Consider the following 25,672-nt stretch of genomic DNA (forward strand, 5'->3'; position numbering starts at 1 on the left):
TGATGTACTGGTTGGTTCCCAGACTACAAGTACCTATATAACCACTGTCCGGGCCCAGAGTGGAACGTCATGTGTCGGAGCTGCTGTGAGTACGACGTGATTCGCTGTAAGTGTCCCCTCCAGGGCACCCCCGTTGGCTACGCTGTGCCTTGCTGCCGCAACGCCCTCAACGAGTGTGACCCCTGCATCATCCACCCAGGTAAACCTGTCCAACACACCACCATGCTGGCTCAAAACCTGGGATGTCCATCCATTTTGGTTCTTTTGTCTGGTAAACCTGTGGAGGACTGGTTGAATGCATTCCTGCATGCTGTGTATTCGATTTTTTTGACAACAACATGGTCAGATACATTATACCTTGGTGCTGGATTTGTTAATACATGTTTAATTTGCAAAAATACACAGTATATGAGGTCATTCTACCAGTACATTTCTGAAATGTCTGCCCCTACAGTACCCGTTAGATCCAGCATCATGTCTTGACTGATGTTGTAGCCTCTATGCCATCTGCCTCCAAGGCTCTGTTATAAGCCTGGCAGACATACAAGAGCAGTGGTATGTCACCTAGATTGAAATGCAGTGAGTTTCGGCCAACCACATTAGAGAGCAATGCCTAAACCCAATTATTTTCCAGAAAATAGAGAGCTACATATTGAGAGACATTGTACAATCCATTAAATTTACTTTTACTTTCGTTGAGTGCATCCCTCTGTCGTGGAAATTACCACCATTGACACCTGAAGTCAATCTTAAATGAATCATTCTTTATTAACAGCAAGCTGGAGAGGTTCCAACAAACTCAATGCATGCACCATAGTACACGTCGGTCAGGAGCTCCCCCGGGCAGTCCCGTTAGTTCTCTTATATACTGCTTACACAGGCAAGTTATATTTGCATGATTTAGCTTATTCATTATTCATCATTAATTAATCATTAACATTTGGTTCATGCATGTGACCGACCAATACCTCATGAGCAGTGCTTAATTTGAGTCGGATCCTGCCGGAACAAGATCCGGCACCTCTCCGTTTTGGACTGTTTTATTCCGGAACCTAATTGGCCGGATCCGGTACCACTTGTGGCATGAAAAATTACTATAACTTTTTGCAATGTACAAGACCAAAGTTCAAGTTGTGGTGCCTCTTCGTTAATTCTCCTGCCCCCACAAAAAAAAACGTAATGTGAAAAAGTTGATTTTCAGCCTGGGCCTAATATTCTATGAGTTGATTTGGGTTGGGCCGGCCCGGGTTTATGGTTTGCGAAACATTGTAATGCTTTTTTCTGATAAAAACTAGTTCATTGCATCCGCCATGGAGCCCAGTTTCATAATATGACCATATTTCCCAGCTGCTTGCCGTCATTTTGAAGTAATCACAAAAAAACAGGCCTTATTTTAGGGCCTTTTTCACCATGCCAGCTCCTATTAGTTCTATTGAGCACCGTGGCACCAACTCGCCTTCCGAAAGTTCTATTCCCTACTTATTGTTCTACGTTACAATCTCCTCTTTGTAATTATGTAAGTGTGAGCAGCGAGCTAATTTGTAATCAATCACTAAACCAGAAATAGTCAGAAGTTTTCCTTTTTTCCCAACTTTCTCATTACGCAGACATAAGCACAGTTGACACCATCGAGGTGCAGATGTTTACTTTCTACACTAGTTGTTTTTTACCAGTTTCGTCCAACGAACAGATTGTAGTGGTAAAATAAAAAGGGATAAATGTTTTTGTGCCATTTAGGCAAAATGGAATTTTAAGCATCACAAAACAGGCTCTGCGAATGTTCGATTCAATTCATTTGCTATGGGCTCGCGCTAGTGTTCCAGTTTAGCCAACATTATTTTGCTGTTTTTCAGCCTTGGGTGAATTTTGACTCGTTCTATTGTCCAGCCTATTGTGTGAGAAGCGCGGCAATATCTCTCACATAACTAGAATGAGATTCACTGTCTATGATCTCTCTCTGCTCTGATAGACATGAGCCTGCAACTCTCATCCCTCCAGCGTTGCACTTCATCTTTATTTCCTTATAGAATCAAAGCTGCGCGAACGGTTCTGGAGGAACTGCACCACCCCCTGATAAATTCAAATAAATTCAAATACAAATAAAGTTATAGAAGTATTGCTGTCTGTTCAGAATTGCTGTCTGTTCAGAATGAAATCATTCAGAATAGCCTACAACACCATGAGAATCCCTGTAATTTAGCCACAGAGGATCAACATCTTGTTTTGAAAAATAGCCTAGCTGTGGATTGTAGCGCAATAACAAGGAATAGCCTACAGTCGGGAACACGCGGCAAATCTGTCAGTGAAAATACAACATGCAGACAAAACAGGCCTTTCGCAATATTTCAAATGCAGTCGAGGGAAAACACAGGTTGGAAAGCAATGACTCCTGCTGAAAAGAGAAGACTATGCTGGAACACTACCGAAATATTTGATCAACTTCCAAATATTGTTTTACAAAAGAGAGGGGGTAGGCTTTTGGCACGAGCTCATCAACAATCGGCAGTGAAACTGGAAAGCATTTTTAGGACTATAATTTCATCCTCATATTGTAGCCTACAATATAATGTCTCCACACACCTAGGCTTAGGCTATTGATGGATTCAAGACAAGGTCATTTTTATTGATCTCAGATTTTTAGATTGTCAGTGCCATTTCGATCATTTGTGCAGTATTAAAAAAGATTCTGACAAAGTCTAAAGTAAGATGACGTAGAATTGCATGAAATGTGTTTTTAAAAGGCCAACAATTTCATGGACCCTAGGCTACTAAAAATTATCCCCATGTGTGCAACTTCTGTAAGTGCCTCTACTGTACTCTACTGCTCTATGCCACTACCACAAATGCAATGATATGCATACAACGCTATACAATAAAGGAGATTTTTTTCTTATGCTTTCTGATACCTCAGAAGTCCCTAGGTCACCCCCCTCTAGCACTCACTTTTGTTCCGCACCTTCTGATTTACAAATTAAGCACTGCTCAAAAGGCTTCTTCTCTCCAAGCTGAGACCTTGAAACTGAGACACCCCTTTTGGTTCTCAAAACAATGTTCTGGGCGTACTGCCAAATTGCTTATACTGATTGAGAGGATTCCTCCCAGGCACGATCAATCAGTCAGTTGTATGCAACCCAGTCAAATTGGTTATTAGAAAAGCACAAACATAACATTTTCCTTCACACCTCTATGTTTGCTCTTCTGTTGTGTATTTACTCTGTGTGGGAGGTCTGTTGGCAATAATAAGGTTAATACAGCATAAATAACCTAAGAGGAAACATATTGCTGAAAAAGCCCAATGAGTAGATATAATATTTCACCACAAGTTGTTGCATGAATTATTGACCTATGGGAATATGCTAATACTTTCTCTTTATCAACATATATTCTTCATCTGCTTCATCTTCACATCACATGTACTCCTCGGCCTGAACTATTGGCCAGACACCCACACATTATTGACACAAACACACGCATGCGCATCCCTTTCCACCCTGAGGATACTGTATGGAGGAGGAGACATGGTAAAGTCATGTGATGTTTACACTGATACCTGTTGGTGTTTATATGTCCTGCTGCTGCATCCCTGACACCCATATCCCTGACTCCCAGCCTGTCCTCAGGATGTCTGCACTGCAGAGCACCACAGAACCCCCAAAGTGAAAATACATCTGAAACTCAGTCCTTCTGGGGGTTTTCTGGACATTTCTATTTCAGGAAGAACACATGTGTTTTTGTTGTTTTGTTACCCTGGTACAGTAGATGATGAGCCTGATGAGTTTAGCAGGACTGAGCTAAAGAGCAAACAGGCACTAAGGGGAATACAGTAAAGGTATGTGGCTGATTGTAACCGAACTGTCATTGGGAACGGTCAAACCAAGACTGTGACTGAATGCATCACCCTTATGTTGAAGAGGTTTTAGATGTTTTAGTGTTCAATCAGCACTATCTAACCTCTCACTCTTTGTCTCTTTCTCCTCGCATTCACCCTCTTTCTTTTCTTTTCTCTCCTCTCTCTGTCTTAGGTTGCAGCATATTTGAGAACTGTAAGCGGTGTAACAATGGGACGTGGGGGCCCAGAGATGATTTCTTCGTCAAAGGGAAGTACTGTGCTGAGTGTCGACCCGGCTGGTCAGGCGGTGACTGCTTGAGTGAGTGACTTCACTCCTTCTTCCATATACCTCTACCCACATTACCTCCCAGCATGGTTATGGGTAAAACTCACCCTTAACCACAGATCTAGGATCAGTTTACTTTATTCCCCCAGTTCAAACAAAAACCATTAGGGGGATTAAATAATATCTGACCCTGTATCAAGGTTATAGGCAACTTCTACTAGCTTCCCTTCCATGCCTATAGGCACATACCTTCTACCTACAACCCAGTTAAAACTGAACAAAATATAAATGCAAAATGCAACAATTTCTAAGATTCTACTGAATTACAGTTCATATAAAAAAAATCTGTCAATTGAAATACATTCATTAGGCCCTAATCTATGGATTTCATATGAATAGGAATACAGATACGAAATATTAGATAAATAAGCTTTTTATGCGAATGGAACATTTCTGTGACCTTACATGTTGTGTTGATATTTTGGTTCAGTGTACTATAGGAGAGACGTCTGGCACAACCGTATATTAGGTGGATGAAAGCCAAATGCCTCAGGGTTTTATCATTCAATGAGCTGAAATAACAAGTCAAGACACTGTTAATCAACATCCTGGAATCTCACAATACCATTTGATATGTCTTGTCTGGAGTATAGCTTTAACAATATGCAAATAACAAAATGTGCTGTGAGGCACAGGTAGAAAGACTTTTCATCAACAGCAGAAACTTGGCATGTATTTGTGGCTCTAGGCCGCAGGCCTGTGGTTTCTGCGTATTTTGAATATTTTTTCCAGCCTGCAGTTTTAATTTGTCTCCCACTTGAAATGTATTATTTTTTTCGTGTATTTTTTATGTGCTATCTAGAAACTAAACGGGTTCTTCGGCTGAGCCCATAGGAGATCCCTTTTTGCTTCCAGGTAGAACGATTTACACAGAGGGTTCTACATTGAACCCAAAAGTGTTCTACCTGGAACCAAAAATGGTTCTCCTATGGGGACAGCCAAAGAACCCTTTTGGAACCCTTTTCTCTACGAGTGTATACCATTTTCTCACTACGTAACTAGTAACCAACATGCAATTCCTGAACTCTACAAGGCAATAACATACAGTGTAATTTAAAAACATTTCTAAAAACATAATTCCACTTTGACATTATGGGGTATTGTGTGTACTGTAGATCAGTGCCTTCAGAAAGTGTTCACACCCCAAGATTTGTCGGACTAAAATGGATTTAATTGTCATTTATTGTTAACGATCGAGTGGAATAAATGATATATACTGTATATACATTGTTGTCCTTAAGCCATTTTGCCACAAATTTGGAAGTATGCTTGGGGTCATTGTCCATTTGGAAGACCCATTTGTGGCCAAGCTTTAACTTCCTGACTGATGTCTTGAGATGTTGCTTTAATATATCCACATAATTTTCCTACCTCATGATGCCATCTATTTTGTGAAGTGCACCAGTCCCTCCTGCAGCAAAGCACCCCCACAACATGATGCTGCCACCCCTGTGCTTCATGGTTGGGATGGTGTTCTTCGGCTTGCAAGCCTCCCCCTTTTTCCTCCAAACATAACGATGATCATTATTGCCAAACAGTTCTATTTTTGTTTCATCAGACCAGAGGACATTTCTCCAAAAAGTACAATCTTCGTCCCCATGTGCAGTTGCAAACTAGTCTGGCTTTTTTATGGCTGTTTTGGAGCAGTGGCTTCTTCCTTGCTGAGCGACCTTTCAGGTTATGTCGATATAGGACTCGTTTTACTGTGGATATAGATACTTTGGACCTGTTTCCTCCAGCATCTTCACAAGGTCCTTTGATGTTGTTCTGGGATTGATTTGCACTTTTTGCACCAAAGTACGTTCATCTCTAGGAGACAGAATGCGTCTCCTTCCTGAGCGGTATGACGGCTGCGTGGTCCTATGGTGTTTATACTTGCGTACTATTGTTTGTACAGATGAACGTGGTACCTTCAGGCATTTGTAAATTGCTCCCAAGGATGAACCAGACTTGTGGAGGTCTACAATTTTTTTCTGAGGCCATGGCTGATTTCTTTTGATTTTCCCATGATGTCAAGCAAAGAGGCACTGAGTTTTAAGGTAGGCCTTCATATACATCCACAGGTACACCTCCAATTGACTCAAATGATGTCAATTAGCCTATCAGAAGCTTCTAAAGCCATGACATCATTTTCTGGAATTTTCCAAGCTGTTTAAAGGCACAGTCAACTTAGTGTATGAAAACTTCTGACCACCTGGAATTGTGATACAGTGAATTATAAGTGAAATAATCTGTCTGTAAACAATTGTTGGACAAATTACTTGTGTCATGCACAAAGTAGATGTCCTAACTGACTTGCCAAAACTATAGTTTGTTTACAAGAAGTGGTTGTGGAGTGGTTGAAAAATGAGTTTTAATGACTCCAACCTAAGTTTATGTAAACTTCCGACAACAACTGTATATTTTTTTACATACATTTTTACACTAATATATATTGATTAGATACTGTAAGTATTCAACCCCCTGCGTCAATACATGTTTGAATCACCTTTGGCATCGATTACAGCTGTGAGTCTTTCTGGGTAAGTCTCTAAGGGATTTGCACACCTGGAGTGTAAGATAGTTTCCCATTGTTCTTTTAAAAAATCTTAAAGCTCTGTCAAGTTGATAATCATTGCCAGACAGCTATTTTCAAGTCCTGCAATAGAGTTTCAAGCCAATTTCTATCAAAACTGTGACTAGGCCACTCAGGAATATTCCATGTTGTCTTGGTAAGTAAACACTTGGCCTTGTGTTTTAGGTTATTGTCCTGCTGAAAGGTGAATTTGTCTCCCAGTGTCTGGTGGAAAGCAGACCGAACCATGTTTTCCTCTTGGATCTTACCTGTGCTTAGATCTATTCTGTTTATTTTTACCCAAAACAAAACTGCATAGTCCTTGCCAATGACAAGCACACCCATAATATGATGCTGCCACCACCATGCGTGAAAACACGTACTCAGTCATGTGTTGGATTTGCCCAAAACATAACACTTTGTATTCAGTATTACTTTAGTGCCTTATTGCAAACAGGATGCATGTTTTGGAATATTTGTATTGTGCACAGGCTTCCTTCTTTCCACTCTGTCATTTATGATAGGATTGCGGAGTAATTACAATGTTCTCCTATCACAGCCATTAAACTCTGTAACTGTTTTAATATCACCATTGGTCTCATGGTGAAATCCCTGAGCGGTTTCCTTCCCCCCTGGCAACGGAGTTAGGAAGGGAGCCTGTATCTTTGTAGTAACTGTGTATATAGATACACCATCCAAAATGTAATTAATACCTTCACCATGCTCAAAGGGATATTCAGTGTCTCCTTTATTTTATTTTTACCCATCTACCAATAGGTGCCTTTCTTTGTGAGGCCTTGTAATACCTCCCTGGTCTTTGTCATGAAATACACTGCTTGACTGAGGGAAGTTACAAATAATTGGATGTTTGGGGTATAGAGATGGGGTAGTCCTTTAAAAATGATGGGGTAGTCCTTTAAAAATCATGTGAAACACTATTATTGCACACAGAGTGAGTCCATACAACGTATTATGTGACTTGTTACTTTACTCCTGAACTTATTTAAGCTTGCCATAACAAAAGGGTTGAATACTTACTGACTCAAGACATTTTAGCTTTTCATTTGTAATTAATTGGGAAACGTTCTAAAAACATAATTCCACTTTGACATTATGGGGTATTGTGTGTAGATTTGTGTCACAAAATCTCAATATAATCAATTTTAAGTTCAGGCAGTAACACAACAAAATGTGACCAACCTGGTTGATTTGGTCTTATGTCGCAAAATTTGAAATTGTGTTTTTTTACATTGGATAAAAGAAGAGACTCAGAACTAGACACTGGATTAACATACACTACAGTTGAGGAACAATGGAAAAGTAATTCTGCTTTGAAAGTTGATACATTTGTAACCTCACTTGAATGTTTTGGTAAACCTACTGGAGAGCTCTCCTTTGTCTACACCCATTCAGCATCGTTCACACCCTCTTAAGCCTTAGTCCCACCCATCTCTTTAAGGATTCACATGTGAGGCCAAGTACTAAACAACCAAAGATTTCAAGGCTAAAGGCTGGTTTATACTACGCCTATTGACAGTTGTTGCAGTGACATCATGAACATGCTATTGTCGTCCGACATCAAACTTGTCGTTGTCGTTTTGAAAAAGTATAAACACAAAAACTACAGGCTGCATGACATCAGCAGCCTGGTGGTACAAAATAGCATAACTACTGTAGTGTATTTTAAAACCAATAAATCCACCCATTTAAACATGTATTTAGTGTATGTCAATCTAGCAAACCAGGCAACTAAAAGCAACTTTTCTAAACAATGTTTTGGTTTGTTTTTCGCTTGTTAGCTAGCTAGCTAGCTGGCTAGCCAGTTCAAATAATGACCATGCCATATAGCTGACAACATCTTCACTTTAGCTCATTTGTCTTCATTATTACAGAAAAATAAACTCACAACAAAATCATTATTGGCAAGTCAATTACAGAAAATAGCTTACAGGTGTGAGTGTGACGAAATAAAAGCAGGGCTTTCTACCGGAGAATTTTAGAACTTGGACACAGTCTCATTGACCAAACGTTATCTTGTAATTTGACTTTGGTGCAGGTCACATTCTTCACATTACCCTCTCTGGTAAATACATACTATATCAAATAAAATCTAAGTTGATTTGTCACATGCACAGGTCACAGAAGATGTAGTGAAATTGTTACTTGCATAGTAGAGCATTTTGTTTAGACATGTAGCTAACTAGCTAAATAATTAACCATAATCCCAACTCATAACGTTACTACCCTGCATGAATCTTCAGGTAGCTAACCATTCAGGTTCAACGTTGGTTAGCTAGCTAACATTAGGCTATAACTAGCAATGCAAATGGCTCTGGGATACAAATAATATTACTAGACAGATCATACACATAACATTAGCTAACGAGCCAGCCAGCTAACATTAGCTAGCTAGCAAGCTAACAGTATGTTTTAACTTCAAATGAAAACGATTTTCTGACAAAATTAGAAACGTATAATATCTGAAAATGTAGCTAGCTAGACTATCTTAACCGTATACATGGATGGACCCTTCTCCCTCTCTGTCACGAATGCCATGGTTGCCCTTAGTTTGAAGATGTAATCTGGAACCAGGTGTTTTATACAACAGCCTTCTGTGTGTTCCCTTTTCAACTCCCTCTGCGTATTTGCAATCAAACGGCAGAATTTCCTTCATACCCTTAGCTATCATACTTTAAAAATGTTTATGTTCAAATGCCTCTCCTGTGAAGTAGTGAGGTGCGACATACACCTAGTTCACTGAAATGAGTCACAAATGTGGAAAAAGTCAAGGGGTGTGAATACTTTCTGAAGGCACTGTATGAGCTACACAACACAATGATTTACTTATAATGAATAGAAACTGGCCAAATTATGATTCAAATGATCAACTAGTATGCTGTCTTACAGTAACATATAATTACATCAAGAAATAAAAAGCCTATTGCATTGCATAATTATGTAAAGTGTGAGCTCTGAGTGGTTCTTTTCCTGTTTACAGAGTGTGGAGGAGTGATCCGTAAACGTCAGGGCCACATAGTCCTGGAGAGTTACCCCACCAACGCTCGTTGTGAGTGGACTGTTCAGGTGGACCGAGCATTCACCATCGATTTCAGGTGGGTGTGACCAACCACGTATTTGACCTGGGTTGTCTCTGAACTTCAAGACCGAGTTAGTTCACTGAACTTAAAAATCTCTACGGGATTGGTGTCCCCATACCGGGATGGTTGAGCTAATGTGCGCTAATGTGATTAGCATGACGTTGTAAGTAACAGCAAACTTTGCAGGACATATGGGCAGAAAGCTTAAATTCTTGTTAATCTAACTGCACTGTCCAATTTACAGTAGCTATTACAGTGAAAAAATACCATACTATTGTTTGAGGAGAGTGCACAGCAATTTTTTTTAAATCAATTGATACATTCACCTCTGAAGGTAAATAATGTACTTACATTCAGTAATCTTGCTCTGATTTGAATCCTGAGGGTCCCAGAGATAAAATGTACCACAGTTTTGTTTTTAATAAAATCCATTTTTATATTCAAATGTAAGATCTGGGTTCTACAGTTTGAACCCCTGCTGCCTCTGGCTCCGCACCCATCTTGTCAGCCATCTAGATGTGTGAAAGTTAGTGTATAAGCTAATGATCCATCATGTATGACATTCCTGGGAGTGTGTAAACTTAAATGTTATATTACCATATCATTTTTGTATTTTCTCTATAGTTATGTACTTATAAATGTATCAATTTACCAATTCGACACCTTTGGGCAGACTTGATACAAAATATTGTCCAGTATTACAATGCTTCACTGGATCAATCTGAAACTTTGCACACACACTGTTGTCATCTAGTGGTCAAAATCTAAATTGCGCCCAAACTGCAATATTATATTATGGCCTTTCTCTTGCATTTCAAATATGATGGAACAAAAAATATTTAGAAAACTCATGTTTTTTGTTTGTATTATCTTTTACCAGATCTAATGTGTTATATTCTCCTACAGTCATTTCACATTTCCACAAACTTCAAAGTGTTTCCTTTCAAATGGTATCAAGCATATGCATATCCTTGCTTCAGGTCCTGAGATACAGGCAGTTAGACTTAGGTATGTCATTTTTGGCGAAATTTGAAAAAAAGGGTCAGATCCTTAGGAGGTTTTAATTTAAGCCTGGTGTTGCTCAATGACAGCTAGTTCTAGCTAGTCTAGCATTGTGAAACAATAAGTGTCACTTAGTCATATTTTCCTCTGACATGAAAAGGCTAGACTTTGGCCTCTCTGGTGACCATCTGTAATATTTATTAATACTTGACCCATTTAAGACTAATTTAATTTCAGTTTTCACAGTTCTATGAGAGGTATTTCATGGCCCAATGTCTAGACGAAGGTTGGAACCACTCATAGTCTTGAGGAAAAGTCATTGCATTTCATTTATGTGATGTATTTTTTCCAAAATACATAAAACTTTTTGACAGGCAAGCATATATTTGAGGGCTTTTATGATTAAAAAAATAGCCACATTGAATATTGAGCTGCATTCAGTCTGTTGGCACAATGCATAGTACATACAGTAATTGTTTGTGTGTTAAGATAAACAGTTCCATAGTAAAAAAATTGAATTTTTCACATACACATAAAGTTCCAGGTTAAACTACACAACCATGCCAAGCTCAGACAAGCTCTATGATCAGAAGACAAATGTGTCTGCAAGTACAGTAAAGAAATAAAACAGGTTTTCAGGCCCGCTTGGGCTATCGTCACACGACATGGTCTATCGACAGAAAGAGATTGATGAAATATCTCCAAGTGAAGAAATAGGGCCTCATACTGCTCTTTTATGAATTTATGACATACACGCCACATAAACCATGAATGAAATAGTGCTCCTCTCTGTTTCATGTGGCTCCGCTCATAGTATGATTAATGGAAAGTTATGAGTTTTGGCATCAGCCAGCTAAACCTTACTGGCAGGGCCATCTTCTATTTATTACTCACTACTCTTGGCTACATCGCGCTTATTTATTGCCGTACTAATGATGGACAACAACACACTCAGCGAGTTACACAACAACACACGCTGCACGCCAATACTTTTAAGGCCCTAAGATATTCCTGAAAACGAAAACCCAGGGCCAATTAGCACAAGCCCCCTTTTTTCTTAACTAGGAAAGTCAGTTAAGAACAAATTCTTATTTTCAAAGACGGCCTAGGAACAGTTCAGGAGCAGAACGACAGATTTGTACCTTGTCAGCTAGGGGATTCAAACTTTCAACCTTTCGGTTACTAGCCCAACACTAACCACTAGGCTACCATGCCGCCCTTGACGTAAGAGACTTTGATAACACTTAGGGGAACTTGGTATTGTGACAAAGTCTGATTTAAAATATGAAGTCAAATTCTCCTTTGTATGTCGAGCCAAAGATCTTAAATCTACAAATATATATTGTAAACTCACACTCCATCCAAATCCTTGTTTTCTGTATTCCCTGTACTGTTTCCAGCTGGCATCACTCACTGTTCTGTCCCAACACAAATCCAAGCTTGTTCATTAAAAGGATATATACCAATATGTTTCTCTCACCAAATATCCTATTCCCTTAAACTCCAATTAAAACAGGTCCCAAAGCCACACAGACCTCTGGATGACCATATATTCACAGAGAAAGCTGACGAAGCATGGTGGGAGTTGACATCAGTGTATTCACCAATCATACTATTTAGCTTGGCAGTGTGACATTTTGAGTTAATAAGCAATCATACATCAATGACACTTCAACAACTTACATTCAATCACTTACAATCAGACCAGTGTTAATACAGTCAGTCACACATGTTTGTATTTGATGACTGATTCTGAAGAATGAGATGAGATGTTTACAGGCATCAAACACACATACCATTTGTCACTGTGTTCAAAATATACAACTCTGATGGAAATCTGTGGGGATCCATATTGAGTGTTATGTGCAAATGTACTCTTAAAGTTAGGGTGAACAAGTCAAGTATCCCTAAGATGTTTCTAATAGTACTGAAGCTTGACTATTAATATAGCGTCTGTTTTCTATAACTGGACATGTGTTAACTCAAACATCCGTCGTTGTAAAATGTATGTCTAAAATATGTTCTGTTTTTGCAGCCTGTGTCACTAACAATTGTATCGTCATATCTTACATTTTTCATCTTAGCTCAAGTGCATTTTTATCCCATTAGTTCAGTACATACAGTAACAATTGTAGCTTTGTTGCCTCAAATTGGACAGCATTAGACATGATCTCAGCTGAAAGCCTTGCAGATTTATTTTTTATAACGACTCTGAGTCAATTTCTTTTTAGCATTGATCTCTTTTGCAGACGAGGGAAGCATAAAAAAAGATGACCATATGAAAAAGTACTCATCAGTGTTGCCTTGGTGAAAAGATTCCATATCCATAACAGATTTCGCTTCCACCACAATGGGAGGAATTTAAACATTCAATTCTCACCTCCATTTAAAAGGAAGTGAGTTGTGCAAAGTAGTGGAATCACTGTTCCAATCACTACTGCTGGCTGTAGTAAAATTCAGGGGTGTGAGATGGAGCCAGTAAAGCCAGGTAGGCGCTCCCTCTTACGGTTGCTCCAGGAAAACAAGGGATCTAGCAGGAAAGAAAGAGAAGCCTCCCTACTCAGAGTCAAGGGAGGCAATGAGGTGCAATAACACTCCATTTACATCATGTTTACCATGTATACCAAGTGAGAAATCTCTTAATTGGTTTTAAATGGAAAATCCAGGCCTGGTTACTGCAATGAAAACTTTCTGGCTGGAATTAACAGAGTGAGGGGATGACTGAATGGTATAAGTGACTAGCTGAAACAAACCGTGCCAATTGGCTTCCGTATACACACCTTTTAAATGTCACTGCAAGAGAATAGGTACGTTGTCAAAATACATACTTTTTTCACTTGCAATTTTTTAGCTGTAGACACATCTATTTCCAGGTTTATTCAAGGTGAGGAGATCAATTTATGTGGATTTGTGTCGCAAACCAACCCCCCAAACCCTATACTCCCATTAGTACTTCACATTGAGGTAAACTGTCAATACCACTAAATAAACTCAGTTGACCTCTGCTACAGGTACAATCATTTAGAACAGTCTCCCCAAGCTACTGCTAACCACCCTCCCTCTATCCCTTCCTCTCCACCCACAGGTTCATGATGCTGAGCCTGGAGTTTGACCATTCCTGTCGCTACGACTACATCGAGGTGCGTGATGGTGACAGTATCAACTCTCGTGTGATTGGTCGGTTCTGTGGGAACAACAGGCCTGCTCCAATCCAGAGCTCTGGCAACTCCCTACACGTCCTGTTTGTAGCCGATGGCTATAAGAACTTTGACGGCTTCTTCGCCACCTTCCAAGAAAGCTCAGGTAGGAACAGTACCTCCCTGAGTAGATTTAGTACCAAAAGTTGGCAAATTGATGAATAAGATCTGGGAATATATTGTGGTTTGCAAATATCCCATCATAAGTTGGGAAAGTTTAGAAAAATACTTGAGGGCTTCGGTAGCAACCTGAATGTTAACTTATGGCTGTTATGATAACTAAGCAGAGCACACCCTTATCAAACTCATTCCAGGGAATCCCTGCTTGGCAGCCTAAGAGAGAAACCACATAAGTACCAACTTAACCTGTCACTCAGCTCCTCATTCAAACCCAATCACCATGAACACACATGGTAACACAGTACACCAAGCACTCCACTGAAGCCAAAAAATACATACCACAGGCTACTGTACATTTTGGGGATGGGTGTTGGAGAGAATTTAAACACCACATGAACACATGAATTTAAACACCAAAGTATTTTCTCACCTGTATACAGTTTATACATTTTTTGCCATATCCCCAAAATAAACAATCCACTACAAACTTTGACTGTATTTCAGATCAATACTCAGGACATGTCAATGGTTCCTCTCCTGGTCTCCTTTGATTAGTGCAGATGAAGGGTGGGAGCGAGGAAAGCCTGCAATTATGTGTAGATTTTTTAACTACTGTTATGTAGCCCATGTAATGTGTCTAAGCCTCCTTTCTGCTCCTGTGTGTTTTCAGCATGCAGCTCCTCTCCCTGTCTCCATGATGGAACCTGTATCCTGGACACGTCCCACTCCTACCTCTGTGGCTGTCTGGCTGGCTACACTGGACAGAGGTGTGAGAATGGTGAGTACACTAAACTTTGGGTCAATCTATTCACAGAGGTGATGTGACTTGTGTTACTGGTGTCTTCCAGCTGTATAGTACAGTTAAAACAAAGACCTCAGACAACAAGCATGCAGAGTATCTATGTTGGAATTCTCCCATGACCATCTCTTCAGAGAGTCCCGTTACTGCTTATAACAATGAGTAAGTCACAATCACTGATCATCTCCCTATTCCCTACTGGTCATCTCCCTATTCCCTGCTGCCATCTCCCTCTCTAGCCCTGTGCAATCAGCAGCTGGGGAAACTGTGTCCCATGTCGACAGATGGACCATAAACCACTATGACCAACTGACAGAATTCTGACCTCATGAAACTGCACCTCACCATCTGAGTTTACTGTATGTATGGATAGTAAACATCTTGGAGAGAAAGACCGACCCAGAGCGAATGACGAGAGCGAGAGAGAGAGGCAGAGAGGAAGAGAGAGTGAGAGAGAGAATGACAGATATGGGCAAATGGAAAATAAGTGAGCAAGACTAAGCTAGGCTAAGCTTCCCACAGCCCATCTCAATCTGGGTCAGTCACCTGCCTGCCAACCAAACCATGCCATGCAGCCCTCTACCTCGTCCCGAGAGGGCTCCAACATGGCCCTGTATAGCTGGAGCTCCTTCTGTCCACAGCTTCACCACAACCCTGCTTCTTTATGGCCGTCTGGACTCAGGCCTAGGTTTCCTTACCCAGCATCACACCCCTCCACCCCGCCCCTCTCCTCCCCCCGGACCCTTTGAAAACAGCCCGGGGCAAGAGCCTTGTAATATTTTCAGGGCTAAAATTGAGTCTATACAACTAATGTTGAACGAAACTGCTTCTATAATATGAGGCAGCTTTTCCATTGGATGAGAGGAGATCATAAAACGCATGGGAGAAGTGGAGGGATGGAATTTCGTCCATCTGGTATTCCCGTGAGGAGGGATGGACTGCTCGTTTGTGTGGTAGATTTAGGATAACACTAATGTCGTATACAACCATTATCAGAATAACATGATTTCAAGAAAGGATTCTTTCCTAACTCTCTGTATATGTCCGATGCAGTCTTTATTTTAGACTAAGAATATTGAACCATAGTTTCCGAGACGTTGACAGGACATAGTGGTGAATTAATTGGGCTTCTTTAATCATAACATCCTCTGTTAGCATTCCTTCATAATGGCACTATGACTCATCCAAGTAGAGAGAGCCCAGTGGGAGACACTGGTGGAGATAGACAGACAGACAGACAGACAGACAGACAGACAGACAGACAGACAGACAGACAGACAGACAGACAGACAGACAGACAGACAGACAGACAGACAGACAGACAGACAGACAGACAGACAGACAGACAGACAGACAGACAGACAGACAGACACTGGGATGGGAGGACTTGGGTGTGGGCAAACAGAGGACATGATTGGTTCTCAATTCAACATCCCTATACATTTGAGATGTTTTTCCAATAAGAAAATGACTCAATAGGGTTGTGCACGTTTTTTCTTTTCCGTGTCTGGAATTCCAAGCGAGTTTTCCCTGTCCCGTCCCACGTGCGGCTCAACTGAAGGGTGGAAACACTGGAAGGCAGGGAGACAGTGATTATAGGGAGGGTTCCTCTGATGGTTTTGGACTACATTGCTGTCAGACCATGGCCAGAGAGAGGGAGAGAGGCATGGGTTGGGTCCTGCAATGCTATGCCCCAATAGCCACAGTAAGGCCAGTCATATAGAATGAACATAATAAGTCTGTGTAGGTGTGAGCATGTGTTTGTGCAGACATGTGTGTGATTGGTATTTAGCTTGGTTCCAGATCAGAGAGAGGGTACCCAATGGTGAATTACAAGTTGATGTGTGCTATTTGTGTCAATCAGGTTCTCTATTTCACAGTCGGGCATTGTCTGAACATTTACACACTATTCTATTTCAGTCGACCAACCCAAGCTGCATGCTACTAACCCATATCATAAAACACCCACTACCTTGGAAAATGGAACAGTTTAACTAAAGCTTATTTTTACTGGGAGTTTCTATTTATTCCTCCGTTCCAGACAGTGTTAACATCCCCTTGTGAGCTGTTCTCACTTTTACCAAGCCTGCTGAAATGATCTATTAATAAGGCAGTAAGATGTGGAGGCTATATTTATAACTTCTAACTACTCAAAAAAGTAATGCTGAGGAGGAAGAATGGGTTTGTGAGCTGTGAACTGGGTTCTGAGAGCCCTGAAGCTGTAGGTGGCTGTTCATAAGGTGTGTTAACACTTGATAATAATGTACTAATTCCGCACAGCAGTAAACGCACTTAGGTTATGTGAGCAGTAGCTGTGTGGTCTTTTCTGGCCAAGTGGGATGAAGTTGTGTTTAGGATTGGCAGAAGATTGCTAGCAATATAGCGGACAGAAGACGAAACACTGTAACAATGTGTTCAGAATGTGTGTGGGGTGGACTCCCGAGTGGCGCAGCGGTCTAAGGCATTGCATCGCAGTACTTGAAGCGTCACTAAAGACCCGGGTTCATTCCAGGGCTGTCCCACAACCGGCCGTGGCTGGGAGTTCCATAGGGCGTCATACAATTGGCCCAGTGTTGTCTGCGTTAGGAGAGGGTTTGGCCGGGGGGGGTGTTGTTTATATTTCAGTGTGTGTGCGTAGCACTACATTCTGAGGTCTCCTAATGTCTTTGTACATATGTTTTTGTGTCCTTCCAGTTGTAGGGTGCAGGAGGCCCCCAATACCTGTCCATGGCTCCACAGAGGGGATATTCCATCACTCAGGGGCGCGAGTCACGTTCCGCTGTGACCCTGGATTCGAGCTGAGGGGGATCCGCACCGCCATCTGCCTCCAGGATGGCACCTGGAGCGCCCCTGCCCCCCAGTGTGGTAAGAGGCCAGAGAGAGAGGGGCACAGCACAACGAAAAATGTAGATGCTTGGTGAAAAATCCAACCTGATTGACCTTAGAGACCTTGACACTGTAGGTTTGTTTTATACAATACATTTTGAGACATGTTAACACAACAGCTCCTCTAAGGAATAAACATATTTACAACTCATCTGCAAATTCAATAGTGTCTGACAATCTGAATCCCAGCATCACTGAGCCTACATGTTAGCTGTGATCCTCTGCAGTGCCTATGGTGAAATTATGTGCCATCCCAACCAAGCCTGTCCATGGAGACCACTTCCTAGTGTACGGGCCCAATGATGTCATCATAGCCCTGCAGTACCTGTGCTACCGGCCCTACAAGCTGAGCGGGACGCACCAGAGGACCTGTTTGCCCAACAAGACCTGGAGCGGATCATCCCCCACATGTGGTAAAGGTTAGGATCAGAGCAAGGCATGATGGGAATCAGAGTTTGGAGACAGTGGGAACAGGTGTTGATAGACATCAAAGGTGGACATACTATTATTAGGAATGACTTTGTTCTACATGACCAGGCAATTGAGAATATTTCACTAGTAGAATGTGTACAACCATTCAGAATGGTTAGCCAACTGTATAACAACACTTATTTCAATCCAGAAATGCACTTGTTTTCTCTCTTTTTTTCTTACAGTGAATAATACACTTGCTGAACCAGGCAAAGACAAAGGAAATGACAAAGGAAGAGATACAGAAAATGACAAAGAAAAGGATGCAGAAAAAGACAAAGACACTGACAAAGACATTGTAAAACCCAAAGACAAAGAGATAGACTATAATACAGGTATCAAAGAGGACGTGGCTGGTAAAGATCCAGACACAGGCCTGAGGAACACAACAGTGGACGGTAGAAAAGATGGTAAAGACAAAAACATAGACATTACTCTGGTTAACATCCCAGGACGAAACGAGGATAAAACAAGTGACAAAGAAAAAGACACTGGGCTAGATAAACCTACTGGAGGTACCAAGGATAAAGTGGACAGTAAAGAAACGGATGACATTGTAAACACAGTGGAGGGAGAAAGAGAAAATGACGTAGGGAAAACCACCGCAGACATAGATGGCAGTCCAGATACTGGGGGAGACACAGATGTGATACGGGAGATAGGAAAGACAACAGAGTTTCCTGGGATAATGGTGGTGGAAGATAAAGGACAGGAGGAAGAGAAGAAGAAAGAGGAACCAGTAGATAAAAGCAGTGATCCAAACACAGTGGATCCTAACGACGTAAAACCTAGGGGAGACACATTTGCCATAGATTACACTGAGTTAAAACCAAGGGGAGACACATTTGCTGTAGATTACACTGAGTTAAAACCAAGGGGAGACACATTTGCTGTAGAGTACACTGTTACGGATGTGTTTGGCACCAATGACATAGAGCAGGGTATGAATACAACAATGTCTAAAGACATTGTGAAGATTTTTATTCCAACTAGAAACAACAACACACAGTTCACCCCATATTCATCAGGAGGTCAGGAAACCGAGAGGCTGGTGGAAAAGCCACACAAAGATATAGGAGCAACTAAAGATATAGGCTCAACTAAAGATACAATGGCAAGTACAAGCAAACCTGAAGAGGAAAATACTGGAAAAGATTCTGACAAAACAACTAAAGAGGAGTCTGATGATGAGAAGAGAGAAAACCAAAGCATCAGTGGTAAGACTCAGAATCCCCCGAACACTTCAGGTGCATGTTGTACAATACACTGCATTATTGAAACAGATATTATAATGACCCTCAGCATCTTACAATTTGTTCTCCACTCTCTCGCTCACTCTCCACCTATCTATCTTACATTCTCCGCCTGCTCTCTTTCCCCTCTCTTCCCTCCGTCTCTCCTTCCAGAGGAGAGCTGTCCCCCTCTCCCACAGCTCTACCATGGGTACCAGCAGGTAGTGCCAGGGCTGGTGCCAGAGACAGTGGATTTCTTTTGTAATCACTCCTACGCTCTGAGTGGTGACACCAGACGCACCTGCCAGCCTGGCGGCACCTGGGGGGGCACTCAACCCCTTTGTGTGAGAGGTAGGCACTGATGTGTGTGCGAGTTTGTGTGTGTGTGTGTGTGTGTGTGTGTGTGTGTGTGTGTGTGTGTGTGTGTGTGTGTGTGTGTGTGTGTGTGTGTGTGTGTGTGTGTGCATCCGAGCGTGCATGCATGTGCCTCTACTTTGTGATTATCAACAAGGGACACACTGTAGCACCTGCCAGTTGAGCACTATTTTTAGCAGCCTCTAATCAACCCAACATTGAGAATGAAAGCAGCTGCCAGCCTGTCAGTAGGTATTAATGGGAACCCTGTGTGTGTTTGTCTGCAGCCTGCAGAGAGCCCAAGGTCTCAGAGCTGGTCAGACAGAGAGTTCTGCCTCCACAAGCTCCATCCAGGTATGTCTAACGACGTATAATATACCATGTTACAGAGCACACATAATAATACACATTATATAGTCTACATTTAATTCCAGACGTAAGCATTAACTAACACTATACTGTATATCCACATTGCCATTGAAATCATCATATATCAAAACCACATACATAAAACTAATAGTATATGTGCATAATCATATATCAACATCATTGGCACACCACACGAGAGAGACCATAAACACGATGTATGACCCTGATTAATGCACACATCACAACAGAAGACTTACAGTGAGGGGAAAAAGTATTTGATCCCCTGCTGATTTTGTATGTTTGCTCACTGACAAAAAAATTATCAGTCTATAATTTTAATGGTAGGTTTATTTGAACAGTGAGAGACAGAATAACAACAAAAAAATCCAGAAAAACGCATGTCAAAAATGCTATAAAATGATTTGCATTTTAATGAGGGAAATAAGTATTTGACCCCTCTGCAAAACATGACTTAGTACTTGGTGGCAAAACCCTTGTTGGCAATCACAGAGGTCAGACGTTTCTTGTAGTTGGCCACCAGATTTGCACACATCTCAGGAAGGATTTTGTCCCACTCCTCTTTGCAGATCTTCTCCAAGTCATTAAGGTTTCGAGGCTGACGTTTGGCAACTCGAACCTTCAGCTCCCTCCACAGATTTTCTATGGGATTAAGGTCTGGAGACTGGCTAGGCCACTCCAGGACCTTAATGTGCTTCTTCTTGAGCCACTCCGTTGTTGCCTTGGCCGTGTGTTTTGGGTCATTGTCATGCTGGAATACCCATCCACGACCCATTTTCAATGCCCTGGCTGAGGGAAGGAGGTTCTCACCCAAGATTTGACAGTACAAGGCCCCGTCCATCGTCCCTTTGAGGCGGTGAAGTTGTCCTGTCCCCTTAGCAGAAAAACACCCCCAAAGCATAATGTTTCCACCTCCATGTTTGACGGTGGGGATGGTGTTCTTGGGGTCATAGGCAGCATTCCTCCTCCTCCAAACACGGCGAGTTGAGTTGATGCCAAAGAACTCCATTTTGGTCTCATCTGACCACAACGCTTTCACCCAGTTGTCCTCTGAATCATTCAGATGTTCATTGGCAAACTTCAGACGGGCATGTATATGTGCTTTCTTGAGCAGGGGGACCTTGCGGGCGCTGCAGGATTTCAGTCCTTCACGGCGTAGTGTGTTACCAATTTTTTTCTTGGTGACTATGGTCCCAGCTGCCTTGAGATCATTGACAAGATCCTCCCGTGTAGTTCTGGGCTGATTCCTCACCATTCTCATGATCATTGCAACTCCACGATGTGAGATCTTGCATGGAGCCCCAGGCCGAGGGAGATTGACAGTTCTTTTGTGTTTCTTCCATTTGCGAATAATCGCACCAACTGTTGTCACCTTCTTACCAAGCTGCTTGGCGATGGTCTTGTAGCCCCTTCCAGCCTTGTGTAGGTCTACAATCTTGTCCCTGACATCCTTGGAGAGCTCTTTGGTCTTGGCCATGGTGGAGAGTTTGGAATCTGATTGATTGATTGCTTCTGTGGACAGGTGTCGTTTATACAGGTAACAAGCTGAGATTAGGAGCACTCCCTTTAAGAGTGTGCTCCTAATCTCAGCTCGTTACCTGTATAAAAGACACCTGGGAGCCAGAAATCTTTCTGATTGAGAGGGGGTCAAATACGTATATCCCTCATTAAAATGCAAATCAATTTATAACATTTTTGACATGCGTTTTTCTGGATTTTTTGTTGTTATTCTGTCTCTCACTGTTCAAATAAACCTACCATTAAATTTATAGACTGATCATTTCTTTGTCAGTGGGCAAAAGTACAAAATCAGCAGGGGATCAAATACTTTTTTCCCTCACTGTAGCTCTTTTTTGTGTGTGACAGAACCACTTTACCATGTGAAGCCCACATATAAATTACGACTATTCCTGGATCTTTCTTCCCAACAGCTAAAGGTCCCACAGCTTCTGTGCATGTGCAGGATTCTCTACTTTAGGCACAGTCTCTACTCTCTACTCGTAGAGAACGGGCTATTCTGGCAAATGGTGCTCGATCAAAGTTGAATCAATATCTGCAAGAACACATAATGATAGTATTGTACATAACAGAACCGAATATAATAGCATACTGTATTGCAACGTTACTTTAAGACAAAAATCACCACCTCATTTCCAATGACATTTTAGGATGATTGTGCGAATGGTCACATTTTTCTCTCATGCGCGCATAACTAAACAGTGTGCCACTAGGCAAAATATGTGCATTGATTGAAACAAAAGACAGGTAGCATATGCTACAGTTTGTTAACACTACCTGCTCTACAATTTGCTCACTGTACATCATTCAAAACAACACTGTACATAACTAAGAAGATCATTCACAATTGACAGTGAGAAATGTGAAGGGAGAGTGACCACACATTTTTGGGGAGTTAAGTAGAGGTAAAGAAACACATGCGCAGAAAATGATACAGATCTTTCCCGGGGTTCCAGGGGGGGCGGGACGGAGGTGGAACGGGGCGGTTACCTACAGATCCGCAGCCTCTGCCTATAAATGAACCATTTAAAAACGTAAAAGGAGTTATACATACTGCTAGCCTCTTTAGGTACATTATACACTAGTTTGTTTCTGTAAAGGCATCTCAATGGAACCCTCTTATCTCTCAGGAAGACCCCTGTGCATAAGCTCTACTCATCCTCTGGGTTTGTGAAGATGTTCCAGTCTGTCGGCCCCACCAAAGTTCCCCCAATGCTATCCCAGCTGCCCCAGGGGTTCCACCACCTCCACACTCACATTGCGTACGAGTGTGCCTCTCTCTTTTACCAGCACTCAGGCAGTGCACGCCGCACCTGCCTCAAGACTGGCAAGTGGAGCGGACGTCATGTCTCCTGTTCGCCAGGTGAGGGCAGCAGAGCCACATTACTTGATGTACATCTTAATATAAGGAAAGGTTTGTTTTGCCACCTAGGCATGCTAGAATTGCGCTTTCAAACCACACTTAGACACTAAGCAATCAAGAAAATTGGATTGAAAAAGTAATATTTCAGGGTGGGTGTGATGTGGAATAAGGTTTCCATACAGTATCAAGTGTTGTTTCATCACTCTGGCAGATCTGAGGTTTAATATCTTCCTTCCCCTTCTTTCCCACCCTTCTCACACCCGGCCACACTTTCCTCTCCACCCTTGTCTCTCCATCCTTCTCTTTTCCCAGTGTGTGGGAAGCACCCCACCTTTGACCCCCAGAGCCCGGCAGAGTCCCACTGGCCCTGGCTAGCCGCCATCTACCAACGCCCCACCAACGGAGCAGGGACCAAGCTGGACAAGAAGGCCAGCCTTGCGGGGTCACTAAAGAAGGGGACTGGAGCTGAATCAGGTGTTGGGGCTGGATCCCAGGGGCAGGATGAGCCCTCAGGCTGGCAGCTGGTGTGTAGCGGGGCCCTGGTGAACCAGCGGAGTGTGGTGTTGGCAGCCCACTGTGTGACTGAGCTGGGGAAGCTGTACCCTCTGGATGCAGCCACGGTCAAGGTGGTGATGGGAAAACACTACCGCAGTGACCTCCGAGAAACCAAGGGCCTGCAGCATCTCAGGGTAAGAGAGGGGATGGAGAGGGCTTAAGGGTGGGGAGTAGAGAGTGAGAGTGGCTAAATGGGTTAGTGGGTGGGGGTAGGCAGTGAGAGTGAGTTTGGAGAGAAGTAGGGAATGATGAATGATGTGATGGGCTGAGACCACCTGTATTCAGCCACACACTGCAATGATTAGACTGAAATACAGCTATGGTGTACAGTTCACCACACATGATGTTACACACTATAGGTACATTTTCAAGCCTTATGAGATGGTAAAAGCTCAAGGTCTACATCTATATAATACCAATGGCTGGATGGTTTTGAACCTGTGTCCAATTAAAATTTATAATTTCACAATCATTACATCATGTCTACTACATCTAGCCATGTAAAACAGCCCCATGTTTGTTTTTACGTTCAATCATTGAATAGGTGCCAGAAAGCTACTTTGACCGTAAGTAAACACCAATGTGGTTGCGCGACATAGCTAGTCTGGATCTAACCAACATATACAGTAGCATATTGCCATTTTGCAGTATATTGTAAATAATATGGTCTAATGGTACATTATGCGCTTTATAAAGGGCTGTCAATTAATATACACTACATTACCAAAAGTATGTGGACACCTGCTCATCGAACATCTCATTCCAAAATCATAGGCATAAATATGGAGTTGGTCCCCTTTTTGCTGCTATAACAGCCTCCATTCTTCTGGGAAGGCTTTCCACTAGATGTTGGAACATTGAAACATTTCTGTAAGGACCTCACTTTGTGCACATGAACATTGTCATGCTGAAACAGGAAAGGGCCTTCCCCAAACTGTTGCCACTAAGTTGGAAGCACAGAATCGTCAAGAATGTCATTGTATGCTGTAGCATTAAGATTTCCTTTCACTGGAACTAAGGGACCTAGCCCGAACCATGAAAAACAGCCCCAGATCATTATTCCACCTCCACCAAACTTTACAGTTGGCACTATGCATTGGGGCAGGTAGCGTTCTCCTGTCATCCGCCAAACTCATATACATCCGTCAGACTGCCAGATGGTGAAGCGTGATTCATCACTCCAGAGAACGTGTTTCTACTGCTCCAGAGTCCAATGGCGGCGAGCTTTACACCGCTCCAGCCGAGGCTTGGCATTACGCATGGTGAGCTTAGGCTTGTGTGTGGCTGCTCAGCCATGGAAACCCATTTCACTAAGCTCCCGACAAACAGTTCTTGTGCTGATGTTGCTTCCAGAGGCAGTTTGGAACTCGTTAGTAAGTATTACAACCGAGGACAGACGATTTTTACCCGCTACATGCTTCAGCACTCGGCGGTACCGTTCTTTGAGCTTGTGTGGCCTACCACTTCACGACTGAGCCGTTGTTGCTCCTAGACATTTCCACTTCACAATAACAGCACTTACAGTTGACCTGGGCAGCTCTAGAAGGGCAGAAATGATGAACAGACGAACAGACTTGTTGGGAAGGTGGCATCCTATGACGGTGCCACGTTGAAAGTCACTGAGCTCTTCAGTAAGGCCATTCTGCTGCCAATGTTTGTCTATGGAAATTGCATGGCTGTGTGCTCAATTTTATATCTGTCAACAACGGATGTTGCTGAAATAGCTAAATCCACTAATTTGAAGGGGTGCCCACATAATTGTGTGTATATATATATATATATATATATATATATATATATATATATATATATATATAGTGTATGTGCACATGATTGAGGAGTGTGAGTGAGTTGCCAGGTAACTAGCACAGCTAACGTCATTCCACTGACAGCCAAGCTGTCACCCTGCTGTTACGTTTGGCACAGGATCTCTATTCTCTCTACAGCTTTTCTTTTTTTGA

The 25,672-nt window shown here is 42.1% G+C and overlaps 1 protein-coding gene across 2 annotated transcripts in view; it reads left to right on the forward strand.

The window, feature by feature from the left end:
• LOC115197310 (inactive serine protease PAMR1) overlaps nucleotides 1-25,672 on the forward strand; it is a 48,129-nt gene that overhangs the window by 21,167 nt on the left and 1,290 nt on the right. The window contains exons 2-13 of one of the 2 annotated variants that reach the window (XM_029758700.1): nucleotides 23-199; nucleotides 4,023-4,148; nucleotides 9,728-9,842; nucleotides 13,915-14,132; nucleotides 14,817-14,924; nucleotides 17,640-17,810; nucleotides 18,059-18,250; nucleotides 18,488-19,519; nucleotides 19,709-19,885; nucleotides 20,176-20,242; nucleotides 22,924-23,156; nucleotides 23,469-23,845. In XM_029758700.1, coding sequence (XP_029614560.1) covers nucleotides 23-199; nucleotides 4,023-4,148; nucleotides 9,728-9,842; nucleotides 13,915-14,132; nucleotides 14,817-14,924; nucleotides 17,640-17,810; nucleotides 18,059-18,250; nucleotides 18,488-19,519; nucleotides 19,709-19,885; nucleotides 20,176-20,242; nucleotides 22,924-23,156; nucleotides 23,469-23,845 — 2,993 coding nt within the window. The remainder of the gene's footprint in view (nucleotides 1-22; nucleotides 200-4,022; nucleotides 4,149-9,727; nucleotides 9,843-13,914; nucleotides 14,133-14,816; nucleotides 14,925-17,639; nucleotides 17,811-18,058; nucleotides 18,251-18,487; nucleotides 19,520-19,708; nucleotides 19,886-20,175; nucleotides 20,243-22,923; nucleotides 23,157-23,468; nucleotides 23,846-25,672) is intronic. The other variant, XM_029758702.1, reaches the window with a different exon arrangement.

This window comes from Salmo trutta, chromosome 7 (assembly GCF_901001165.1).
Source record: "Salmo trutta chromosome 7, fSalTru1.1, whole genome shotgun sequence".
Taxonomy (NCBI): domain Eukaryota; kingdom Metazoa; phylum Chordata; class Actinopteri; order Salmoniformes; family Salmonidae; genus Salmo; species Salmo trutta.